Source organism: Acipenser ruthenus, chromosome 31 (genome assembly GCF_902713425.1).
Source record: "Acipenser ruthenus chromosome 31, fAciRut3.2 maternal haplotype, whole genome shotgun sequence".
In the NCBI taxonomy this organism is placed as follows: Eukaryota; Metazoa; Chordata; class Actinopteri; order Acipenseriformes; family Acipenseridae; genus Acipenser; species Acipenser ruthenus.
In genome coordinates, this window is record NC_081219.1 from 5,319,036 (window position 1) to 5,332,406 (window position 13,371).

General features: G+C 43.4%; 1 protein-coding gene across 1 annotated transcript in view; it reads left to right on the forward strand.

The window, feature by feature from the left end:
* Positions 1 to 8,153, forward strand: part of LOC117396760 (olfactomedin-like protein 2A) — a 91,954-nt gene extending 83,801 nt beyond the window's left edge. Inside the window, exon 8 of the mRNA XM_059005443.1 lies at positions 685 to 8,153. Within this exon, the coding sequence (XP_058861426.1) occupies positions 685 to 1,286 (602 nt within the window). The 3' untranslated portion in view covers positions 1,287 to 8,153. The remainder of the gene's footprint in view (positions 1 to 684) is intronic.
* Positions 8,154 to 13,371: the final 5,218 nt, after the last annotated feature.

The following is a 13,371-nucleotide window of genomic DNA, read 5'->3' on the forward strand; positions in this document are numbered from 1 at the left end:
CCTTCACTGCTCTTAAGGACAAGGGTCTAAAGATTGGGATTTTGCCTACACACCAACTGTTAAAAATAAACTATGATGTTTTGCCTTTTGTTATTTCACCTTCAATGGAACTATTAAAGGGTTTATTTGCAGAAATGAACTTATCTGTCTTAACTAATGTATTCTTCTTAAGAAATACAGTAATTCAGTGAGCATTGCCACATAGAACAATGGTGGTATTTCCTACAGCCACTAGAGTGTTGCAGTGGGAAAGGTTAATGGTTACAATGTGGTGTAACAGATGTACTTGGGGGTTAGACATGATCCTGAGAGCTCTACTGAGGCCACATACATGTTTTGCTTTTGTGAAAGTCACCAGGATCTAACTGAGACAGAAACTGATACAAAGTGAATGTTAACACAAGAAGAATGCATTAGACATGGCATGCCCAGACTGAGTTGCTCTTTCTTTCCATACTTTTTCTTTGCATTCACTATGGTTTACTACCCAGTGAATATGTTTTCCAATGGTGTACTGCAGCAAACATTTATAAGAAACGCTGTATCAAAATGTTCAAATCATTTTTCTTTCAGATATTTCTCTTATTGCTTCTTTGTGTTGGTAGGTTTGGCCTTCTTTTAATTGATACAAAGTGTATCATCAACAGCAGCTTAACAATCTATCACTGTTTCATTTTTGATCAGGTCGCTGGAGCAACTTGTACAAGCTGCCTTATAACTGGATCGGCACAGGCCACGTCGTTTACAATGGAGCCTTTTACTACAACAGAGCCTTCACCAAAAACATCATTAAGTATGACCTAAAGATGAAATATGTGGCCTCCTGGACCCTTCTCCATGACGTTGTGTATGAGGACACCACCCCCTGGAAGTGGAGGGGTCACTCTGACATTGACTTTGCAGTGGATGAAAGTGGCTTGTGGGTCATTTACCCTGCCATCGATTACGACTACTCCCAGCAGGAAGTCATTGTCATCAGCAAGCTGGACCCAAGCGACCTTTCCATTAAGAAGGAGAGCACATGGAAGACAGGCCTGAAGCGCAACTCCTATGGCAACTGCTTTATCATCTGTGGGGTGTTGTACGCCGTGGATGTTTACAACCAGAAGGAGGGCGAGGTCTCCTACGCGTACGACACTCACACAAACACAGAGGCCACCCCCACACTGCCATTTACTAACGAGTATGCCTTCACCACTCAGATTGACTACAATCCCAAAGAAAAGGTCCTCTATGCCTGGGACAATGGCCATCAACTAACATACAAGATCAACTTTGTACAGTAGTTGATTATCAGTCGTCAAGGTCCCCCCTGTCACCAAGCACTTTTTAATCTTTTGTATGTTAGTTGATAAATTGACAAATTAATGCATAACTTCTGCACTTCGGTTCTAGGACAAATGGAAGCAGCAATGCCTTACTGCACTTGTATATTATCATTAACTCAATTGTTTGCAGGGATCCTAGATAAAAAAAATGAAATTCTCAGATAAAAAAATAAAAATCCAAGTTATTCTGTAAGTAAAATAAAATATCTAGAAATGAGTTTTCCCTGCCACATTATAAGACACACAAAACAGTACAGTTGGGTAATAGTTTGTAACAAACAGACCTAATCCCTCAGCCAACCATTCCCAGAAAAAGAACAGGTTGCTGCACCAAAAAATAAAATAATTTGGTACAGAAGGTCTGTATGACAGCACAAAAAACGAATTTAGTGTTCAAATTGTTATGCAAAAAATGGTAGGACATATTTATTAATACTCAGCGTTCCTTATAGTACACCCAATATCCTCTGCACACATTTAGCTCATTGTAACATATATATATATATATAGCGTACCCATGGTTAATTGGGAGATAGCTGAGTAAAGATCTTATAAGCAAATAAAAAAAACAAATCAATTAATTATAAGTCTGACAACACGAAGCCAAGTCTGAAAAATCCTCTTCGTAAAAAGCAAAAGATCAAAACTAACCGTTCATTAGTTTAACCAAGGGAAAAAAAATATGCATATCCAAAGAAAACGGAAAAAAGATCATTATAATCCACCAAGCATGGTTGTAAAAGATAGATCTCACCCAAGTCCAGGAAAGGAAAACATTGTCCGATCAGATGAGCTGAAGTTGATTCAGCTTTGAAGACTGACAAATCCGAACAGGTAAGCAGAAGATACAAAGCAGTAAAACAGCAGGTTTGAAAAAATAAACTGGTACTTTCCCAAAGCAAAAATAAACAAACACCTTGGCTAGCGAAAAAAAACAACCCAAAGAACCTAACTTAATTTTAAACTGTTTACCTGATTAGAAAACTAAAAAAGGTGAGCAAAAAAGATAAAAAGAACTATGAAATAATACTCACTGAAGTGAAACAAAACCTCAGTACTATATAGCACCACACAATGTGGCAATGCCACATATTGCCCTTCTTGCTTAGGGGAAATGGTCCCATGAGATCTATGCCCAGCATCTCTCCTGGTTCATGGACTGAGGTGGATTGTAAGAACCCAGCTGGTTTACTATTGGGAGGTTTGTATTGTTGACACATAGTGCATTCTTTGATATGTTTCCAGGTATCTTAAGAACACAAGAACATAAGAAAGTTTACAAATGAGAGGAGGCCATTCAGCCCATCTTGCTCGTTTGGTTGTTAGTAGCTTATTGATCCCAGAATCTCATCAAGCAGCTTCTTTTCAGGTCAAAAAAGTCCCCTGGGTTGACATTGTCTATACCTTTTAGGATTTGAATCAGATCACTGCGTAGTCTTCTTTGTTCAAGACTGAATAGATTCAATTCTTTTAGCCTGTCTGCATACGACATGCCTTTTAAAACTGGGATAATTCTGGTTGCTCTTCTTTGCACTCATTCTAGAGCAGACATATCCTTTTTGTAACGAGGTGACCAGAACTGAACACAATATTCATCTTGATGAACTGCAGGCCAACATTCGTTCTCCAGGATACGTAGGAGTGTCTTAAGGCGCCCAACATGACCTCCAAGAGGGTTGTCGTGATAGTAATCCAGGAACGCTGAAGTCATCCTCTTTGGTACCACCAACTGAAACTGTTGCCCGCCATGTGAGACTGGTGTTCTTCTATACACCAGCCCTTGCATGATGGAGAAGGCAATCTGATCTTGTCTGGAAGGAGTCTGTGTGTTGATGGTATGTCTGATGTCCGTGATATAAGGATCCTTGGACCGTGTGGCCGCAACTTTGTCCAGTGACGTCGGCAGATCCTTACTGATGGAGCTGGACTGGTCAGCATACACTGCCATTAAGGTAGAAGACTGCACAGGCACTCTTGAGAGAGCATCAGGCCCCAGATTTAGACTTCCCTTCCTGTAGATTACCTTGAAGGTAAACTGTTGTAAACGCAATGTCCATCTTGTAAGCCTGGACGATGTTTTTGGTATATTAAAACCCCAGGACAAAGCAGCATGGTCAGTAACCACCTCGAATATGATACCTTCCAGGTGGTGGCAGCACTTCTCCACTGCCCAGACGACTGCCAAGCATTCTTTCTCCGAGGTCGAATAATTCTTTTCTGCCGAGTTGAGGATCCGGGATGTGAGGGCAATGACATGTTAATTATCTTCAACACTCTGAGCCAGAATGGCCCCAAGTCCCACCTCACTGGCGTCTGTGTACACTCGGAAAGGTTTGTTTAGATCAGGGTGACTTAACCCAGGAGAAGCTTGCAGGGCATTCTTTAGCTGCTCCGTGCTGTTCTGGCAGTCCTCCGTCCATTGCCAAGGCACTCCTTTTTTCTTGGTGCTGCCAAGTCTGCAAAATGGGGAATAAATTTGTGGTACCAGCCTGCTAAACCTAAAAAACTCTTTACAGCCTTTAGGTTGGTGGGAATTGGATACTGCTGTGTGGCCTCCACCTTCTCAGGGTCAGCAGCAGTCTTCTCCTGATACCACATGGCCCAGAAACTTGAGACTGCGTTGAAGAAAGTGACATTTTGCCATGTTGAGTGTAAGATTAGCTAGGTGGAGCTTGCTAAATACTTGCCCAAGATCTTCAAAGTGCTTGGTCTTATCAGGTGAGTATACAATTATATCATCGATATATACAAAACAGAACTTTCCACTTAACTCTCCCAGGACCTGTTCCATCAATATCTGGAACGTTGCTGCTGCATTTTTTAACCCACACGGCATTACACGGAACTGGTAGAGTCCAAATGGAGTGGTAAAAGCAGTCTTCTGTCAGCTGGAATCATCCATGGCTACCTGCCAATATCCCAATTTAAGGTCCAAAGTACAAAATACAGCTACTCCCTGTAGTGACTAGTATGTCATGCACATTTGGCATGGGATGCGCGTCAAACTGAGTTTTGCCCTTCAGGCGGCGGTAATCCACACAGAAGCAGTAAGTCCCATCCTTCTTTTCAGTTAGGACCACTGGCACTCCATGATGAAGATGATAGCTCCACAACCTTGTCTTCACTCATTTTTTTAAGATGCTGCTGTATCAGCAGTCTTTTTTGTGGAGATGCTCTATAGGCTCTACAACGTCCTGGAAACTCATCAGTAGTGTAAATGACATGCTTGGTTACGATGGTCTTGCCTAGCTGGACTGTGCACACGGATGGCCACTGCTTCTTTAATGACTCAAGGTCACATGGCAGACTACAATGTGTTTGTGCAATGCCAGATATTTTCACCATGCATTTTGCCTCATCACACAGCACATCCTTGGATCCAGTGTTAAGTGCTTTGTCAGCGACGTGGGAGATAGCCATGTATACACTGACTGAAGATAACGTATCAGGAACTGTTCTTACCTTCCACAGCTGCCTCCACTCTGCAGACTTCAGGAAAGGATAACATGAATAATTATTTTGGTCTTTAACTCCAAACTGCTTTCCAACAATGTCAATTTCAGTACTGGTTTTACACAGACAATCCAAACCCAAAGCCAGGTGAATGTCATCCATGATATAGGTATCCAGAGTCCATAGTTCTCCATGGAAATTATATGCTAGACGCACCTTACCCAGGAAACCATGTGTTTGGCCATCCGCCAAAACAAAAGCTTGATCCTCGCATGGTATAAGGGTGTCTTCAGGTCTTTGTACCTGGTTCCAAAGCTGTTTCTTCAGCAGAGTGAATGTACACCCAGTGTCCAACAGTGCAGGTCCATGCATATCTCTAACAGCTATTTACACAACAAGTAGAGTAGGCTTGACATGATGTTCACACTCAGGTCTTGATCTCTTGACATGCTGTAGGACACTGATGTCAGCTGCTTTCTTTGGGTAGGGGCGAGCTGTCTTTCTCAGGTTTTTCTGTTGAGACCTTGCTGTTAATTTTAGCCCAGTATTCCTTTTGAAATGACCAGTCTCTCTCCACCATGGTACCTACCCTGACTAATTCAGGTACAGTGCTAACGGCTCTACGCAGGCAGCTGGCAAGTTTAGGGTTGGTATTATTTAAAATGCGTCTCACAACCTCTGTTTCAACAATGTCTGGCTTCCACTTCAGACACATGGCTCGGAAGTTGTGTGCAAAATCTCTGATGCATTCTCCTGGGCTCTCCCGGGAACTGTTTACCTGGCAAGGCATAACACCAGTTTAAATTAAAAACTGGCAAGTAATGCAATTATAGCACCACACAATGTGGCAATGCCACATGTTAACACAGGAAGCATTTATTGTTGTTGTTGTTACATTTGTTGTCTCTTTGTGTTGTATTTTAGTTTATAACTTTAATTATTCTTGAACTGTAACCTTGTATTACAGTGTAACATGTGCAAGTCGCTTTGGATAAATGCGTCTGCTAAATAAATAAATACAATAAAGTGGTTACACTTTCAAATTCTAAGCAAGTTACAAGCTTACCAGCATCATTAATCATAAAACAAACATACTTTTTTTTTTACTTCAAATATTACAAATAGTTCCCTGTTGTTAAAAAAAAAAAAAAATCATGTTAGTTCAACTCCGAGTTAGTCTTCATCATCCGGATGGCTATTGTTAAAATAGAGCTGCAGCATTCCAGTCCAATTGGTCTGACTTTGGAATGGCACCACCTCCCTAATGTGCTTGCTGAAAAAATCTCCAACTGCCGGTTGATCCCCTTTGTACAGAGGAATGTCGGCTTTTACACACATTTTGACAAAATCTGAAACAACAGTTTCACGCTGTTCTTTGGCAGTAAGACGCTGAACTGATCCAAACACAGCGGTCTGTTTCAGTGTTTTCGATGGCCCTGCTGTTTCAGCCTCATCTTGTTTACGTTTCCTTGCATTCAATGTATGTATAGCGCTTCCCATGTGTTCTAATGGTCTGCCTACGAGTGTAACAGCACATTACCATTGACGTGAAATTCGTCCTTGTCAAACTCGTTGACCCGATCTTTAGGGGTGATTTTTATTGTTTTCGGCATCTTTGAACAGCTCTGAATAGTGAAGTAAACTGAACTTGAATACCGGAAGCAGTTTTATTAGACATGTATGTTTATGTAAGTTTAAAGCAAAGTTGTCTGTGTTAATGTTTATATATCATACATGTATTTGGTTATTATCAAACAAACAAAATAAGCCTTGCATATTTTTTGCCCATCCCCAAGCGTAAAACTAAAAAATCTATGTTTATTCCGTGTTATCATAGACAAATCCAGCATCAACACAAATCCAAACCATGTAAATATCGAATCCACATGTTTTACTGCTAAACATGTCATTTTAAGCCATGCAGTTATACTGCAGCCTCAGCATTACTAAAGTCCCATTGGATGTGTGGCGCCGCTTCCTTTAACCTGAGTAAGTTACTGTACCTGGGCTGGACCAGCTGCTGCTGAGCTCCCAACATCTACCCTTTATAAAACCATAGCGAGAAGGAACCATGAACTTATACAAAATGTTGCAATAGGATGATCAAGAGATTACACCTGACCAGTGCAGAAAGTCACATTCAGTTTGTGTTTACTAATGCTGGCGCAGGACTGCCACCTCCAAGATGCAAAAAAAGGACTACTACCCCTCCCCCTACAAAGAGTCCTAGTGCCAACTACAGCTAATTATTACTAAAATGTTTTAGAGAACCATTTTACACAAAAACTAACACAATACATGTACTTTTATGTTATTATATATCTTACCTTATGTGTGTAGGGAGGATGCATGGTAGTGACACAGTGAAGCAGCAAACTGATTGATAGATGCAGATGACTGACATCCACTGTTGTGTGTGTGTGTGTGTGTGTGTGTGTATATATATATATATATACACAGCTATGGCCAAAGGTTTTGCATCACTCTACAGAATTAACACATTTTGCTTCATAAAGTCGAGTGCTAATGTACAAGTGGTGAAATACAATTTTTTCGTGTTCAGTAGTGCAGTGTTGTCCGGGTTGCTGCTGGCCTTAAGCGACAGCTCCCGGTACTTGTTAGTCGTCTAATAAGAACAAACGAGTATAATTAGAAACAACAAAACAAACAAACACTAAACACTCACTCCTTCATGGGTTTGCTCGGAACCATAACAAAGGAACAGATCGCTTAGCCACGTCCCCTTTTGTATCATCAGTCACGCCCCCTTGGTTAGCGAGTGCAGCCGTTTCTCCTCCAATCCGTGGTTGCCACATCGCTTCCCTTCTGGGGTGATCACTTGGTGTACCGTAGCTCCGCCCCCTTTCTAGATGGCCGACTTCCACCTTTCCCTTGGAATGAATTGTCAGACCATCCAGTCTGGGGCACTCTGTTCCCTTTACACAGCGCCCGCACAGGTCAGGAGGGAGATTTATAACCAAGATTCATTCTTTCTCTGTCACAGCATGTAATGAAAAACAGAAACAAAACAAGAATTGCAAAAATGCAGTATTACTGAATTACAGGTATTTTGAGGTACTACTGCAAAGTTAAAGTGTCCAAAATACTGCAGTGTTAGTACTGTTTTTCAAAGGGAAATGTAACACTTAGCATGTCCTTACATTTCAGAGTTTGTCAAAAAGTGATATTATGTTCTTTTGGTGATAAGGTTTGTGGTAATGCTTGTTTATATTACTGTGGTAACTGTGCTAAATAGCTCCCGGAAACATTGAAAACATGTATTCCTCTATCTGTTTCTCTGTGTGTTGTGATGTTTTTGTGGCTTCTACGTATATAACATGTTTCCTTCAATAAAGTAGAACTACCATGTGACACATTTTTCATTCCTTGTAAATTGATTTAAATTACTTTTATCAGTGCCTCCTACGTCTGACTTGGCAGTTCCTATGCACCCCACCAAATGGGCATTGTGGTTGGTGTGTGGACAACAACAGCTGCACTAATTAAGAATTGCCATTGCCAAGTTAGAGTATGTAAAACGTGTGTATATCTTTAGCAATAGCTAGTTTCCTGGGGACTGGCAATATATGGGCATTAGAAAACACATTAAATAGTTTTCTTGCTGGTTAGCCAGCACATGTTTACAACAATTGCAGTGGTTTACCAGTAAACCAGACTGTTGCATTTTATAGCAAAAGGAACCTCAGTTTTACTGCCACTTCTTGATCAAGCCCAATTGCCATAACTAGATGAAAACCAGGAGCTAAAAAAACAGTTATGGCCAATGTGGGAATTGTGAAAAGGAGCAAATAAAACATGGACTTTAATATAAATTACTGGACCTCACCATTGAAAGTGACCATAAATATTGTGTTGTTGGGATTCCCGATTTGCTCACCTGGTAAAGGCATGGCCATGTGGTGTGCAGGGTGTCATATAGTCAGGGGAGTGTTCTGGCTGTGGATTGCTGGTCTTCTCATGTGGTGCATAAGGTGTCATACAGTCAAGAGGGGGATTCCACAGGAAGCGATGGTGAGCTCGCCGACCTGTGCTCTGGAGCTCCTGGGTGTAAAGAGGTCTTTGGCTTGGTTTTGGGATAGGAGGACGCCACTGACCTTCACTTCTCCTGAGCTGTGTGGAGAACTGCTGCTGCAAAAGAGGGTACATTTCTTTGGAAATACTAAAAATGGGGGGGGGGGGGTGGCAAATAATTGGCATTATAATTAGAAAAAAATATAAGAATTATTGTCATCTAAGTGCAAACAGTATGGACACCTCCCACATTTAGCAATACGTTAATGCTCAGCTTTACTAAACAGATAGTTTAACCCATTTAGACCTGTAAACTGCATATTTCCTTTAACATGAAGGGGCATTTCACGATGTAAGCTGAAAAGAAATGGCAGCGACTATATTCTGTGTTAACACAACCCCGTTACCTTATTGAAATACAGCAGCTGTTGAGTTCATAAATAATTAGAATATGGTAAGCATCACTACATCAAACAAACAAACCATTAACTAGCAACATGGATTCTGATGGCCTTAAAAGGTAAGCCTGCCAAGATGACCATGTTGCATTAACCAAACAGTAAGCAGCTGTTTTACTGTACATGCAAAGGTCTCTTATAAAAACAGTTTACAGGAGGGGTTAAAAAATGCCAGAGGCAATATTTCTTCTAGGATAGAAACACACAGCTGACACAAGGTCAAAAGTCATGAAGAAGGATTCTTAATTAGAGTGAGCAGTGGCGTCATTTTGGTTTCAAAAGTGTGGGGGACAGTTTCTGTAGCTGGGGACTGCATGAAGAGTATTCTACCTGAAATAAACAATATGTCACAAACAAGCATAATAAAATGTTGTATGTCTAATTAAAAGATCCAAAGATCCATTCCTGGGGCAATCATTCATAGCAATACATTATTGGCACAATATTATCATGAATAACGAGTGTGGCAAATAGCTATATTATTCAGTCGCATCTGAGTCATGGAATTACGAAGCCATGACTTTAGTCTTCGAAGACTACTGAAGCTCCTCTCAGATCGGAGCCTGGATCTAATCCCTTTAGTACAACCAGCCCTGAGGCAGCGTTGAAATTTAGAGCGAGTGTGGCATAATGCAGATGTAATGGGAGTGTAGCAGGGTGGTAGAAAGCCCTGCTGTTTTAAATGTATTATTTATTTATTTTTAGAACGGGGTACCCCTCCGCCCCAGTGCAGTGTATACCCCTCTGTGCGAGGTACCCCTCCGCCCCCTGCCGCCTTTGCCAGGAGCAGAGCAGCAGGAGCTGCCTCTGCCTCCACCACCACCACCTGAGGGAGAGAAGCAGGGGCTGCCTCTCTCTTCAAGACAGGACGGACTGGAACAGAAGGTTGGTGGGCCACAGCTGCCCTTGCATAGGTTGCTGAGCCGAGCAAGGGGGAAAACCGGCAGGTCGCAGCGGCTGAGAAGAGGGCCAACCCCAGCACCACCGCTAGTCCTGGCTCCCCTCCTGCAATCGCCTCCCGAGGGACCGCAGCCGCTGTCGCCTCCTGAGGGAATGCTGCTACCCTGTCGTGCATCGCCCGGGGATGCCAGTTCGCCATCGCCCGGGGATGCCTGCCTCACACCACTCAGGAATGCCACATCTGGATCGCCTGAGGCTGCCTGCTGCTCCGCATCACCTGGGGCTGCCTGCTGCTCCACATCGCCTGGGTCCGCTGCTGCTGCCGTCGCCTCCTGAAGGTCCACTGCTGCTGCTGTCGCCTCCCGAGGGTCCGCTGCTGCTGCCATCGCCTCCCGAGGGCCCTGCTTTACTTGGGGTCGCCGAGGGTCCTGCTTCGCCTGGCGTCGCCGCCGACTCTGCTTCGCCTGGGGTCGCTGCCGGTCCTGTGTGGCAGCAGGAAGTGTTGTGGCCAGAGCCCCACGGAGGGGAGCTGCCAGCCACGAAGAAGGGGGGAGAGGTCAGGAGACCAGCTTCCCCAGCTGCACTTTCGCAGCCGGAGATTGTGTGGCTGGAGCCCCAGAGAGGGGAGCTGCCAGCCATGAAGAAAGGGGGGAGGTCAGGAGACCCGCTCCCCCTGCAGCATTTTTGCTGCCGGATAGTGTGAGGTGGGAGCCCCGGAAGTGGGAGCTGCTAGCCACGAAGAAGTGGGGGGCGGTGGATATTCCACCATGGCCTCCCCCAGAAACACCTTGCTTCCCCCTCTTCCGGGACTTTGAGACTGAGGGGGGAGGTGGCCGTTGGGGCCAAGTGTGCGTTGCACAAGGTGGGGGGGGGGGGGGGGGGGATATGTAGCAGGGCGGTAGAAAGCCCTGCTGTTTTAAATGTATTATTTATTTATTTTTAGAACGGGGTACCCCTCCGCCCCTGTGCAGTGTATTGTTTTGTATTTGTTCATTTTAGTTGTTGCAGTAGTAGTCGTATTATTATTATTATTATTATTATTATTGTATTTGTTATTTAAAAGTATACATGACGGTGAAGCGCTGTGGGTTGTGTTATTGTTTTGTTTAGTGACGGCCTAGCCGAATGTTTGTTTTTGTTTCTTACTGTTTGGCAGTGTGGATGGGAAGCCCCATCCATTATTATAAAAACCTTGTGCAGAAGGTGGCCATCTCCTGAATTAATTAAGTGATTAATTTGTTGCTAAATCAGGAGATGGTCACCTGCATAAAAGCCTGCAGCTCTCTACCCTCGAGGTGGGTGTTAGGAGCGAGAGCGGAGAGAGCGAGAGAGAAACAAAAATTAAAAAAACAAAACAGTGAAGGCAGTTGCTCAGCCTGACCTTAGTGTTCTTTTGTGTTAGAGATTTGTTTTGTTTATTTATTTTCGCTCTGTGAGCAAGTGTTTTGTGTTTGAACTTTTTATTTATTTTTGTTATTTAAAAATAAAACAGTGCGCAGCATCTTTTTCTGTTTGAACTGCAGTACTACCTGGTGTCAGAGTTTTTTCCCTTCCTGTTTCTGACCTGACGTCACTGCACAGCCACCCTGTCACAGGGAGATATGAGAATTACCCTTAAAATAGATTCCTAGAAATGCTGATTTCCCCACAACTTAAATACTTCAGATAAATAGAGTCTTGCTATTAAAATTATACTAGTACTTATTATAGCCTCCGTGACAAACATCCTCGGGCCGTTTCCGAATACCACCTCTAGTAGCAGACACAGCCGGCTGCGCCGGGCCCTGAGGCTGCTGGGGCCTGCAGTGCCAGTTTGTCGCTGGTTTTCACACTGGGGGTGATCGCTTTTTTGGAAGGAAGCGCACCAGCTCAGGTCGACGGGTCGACTCGACAGTGGGCAGAAACAGGAAGTTGCCCATCTCGGAGGAAGCACGTAGCTGCACGTACTTGAAATGATTCCCATGCGATCAGCTGCGGGCCAGGCAGCGATTGGTTACATCGGGGCGCCGGGCTGATTGCAGCGGGGAGTTAGATAGTACAAGGGGGATGCAGCTATGTGAGTACAGCTCCTTACACTGAGTGTTTAAACCTGAGCAGCCGGAGCCTGCGTTTGTTTTTGGTTTGTGTCTTGCAGTCGCAGAGGAGTACCCTGGAGAATGGAGCTGCAGCCACTGAGCCAGCGATCACCTGTTTCACCATACCACTGCGCAGCACAGCACCGCAGACCATCTGGGACTCACAGACACTCGCAACAAGAGCACAGTTTCGTGCATGGAGGGATTGTGGTCAATGGAGTATCTTGTTCTGTTTTGTTTATTTTTTGTTTGGGACTGAAACCAGCTGTGTTTGCTTTATTTAAAATGATTTTTTTTATTGTTGTGCTATTTAATAAACACGGACAGTTTGGGGAGCTAAACATTGGTTTGTTTATTTACCTCTTTACACATCATTGTCACAAAGCACTACGACCATTAGCACTGCAAGGCAAGAACTTCAGACTAAATATGGTCTGTTGCTGAATAAACAGGGTTCAGTCTCATAGGCGTACACAGACGCGGGGGACATGTCCCCTCACATTGCTAAAGCTTTTATTTCTCAATAATGTATTGCGGCAAAGTGGTTTGCAGTGCGCAGGTGTAGAGGTGATGCAGTGATTATAATAACAGGACAAACACAGTTCACGGTCCAAACAAGCTCTTTAATTCTTGTGTGCACGGTTTGACACCGTTAAATAATACTGCTGGCAACTACACAACAATGTGTATTTGCACAGCTAAATAATAAAGGTTACAGCCCCGAAACAATAATAAATGCAAGCACGGCCCCCTTCCTTTTTGAGGTGCTCCCGTGCTGGTGGTGAATACACAGTTAAAGTGACTGCTGTGGTGTTTGTACTCTGGGTTTTAATGCTGGCTTCACAGCAACAGCTCCCAGTGTTAGCTGTCTAATAATTATTAAACAAACACTATTAGTATAATAAACAAACAAGCACAAAAACACTCACGGTTACTTTTCTTTTCTCTGTCCTTTTACAGGTTTTTTCTCAACCATAACAAAGGAACAGATTGCATCATCACATCCCCTAAAATACCCTTAGTCACGCCCCCTCCGATAGCTAGTTCAATCACGTCTCCTCCAATCCATGACTGACACATCGCTTACCGTACAAAGGCGATGACTTCTGGTATTGTGACTCCACC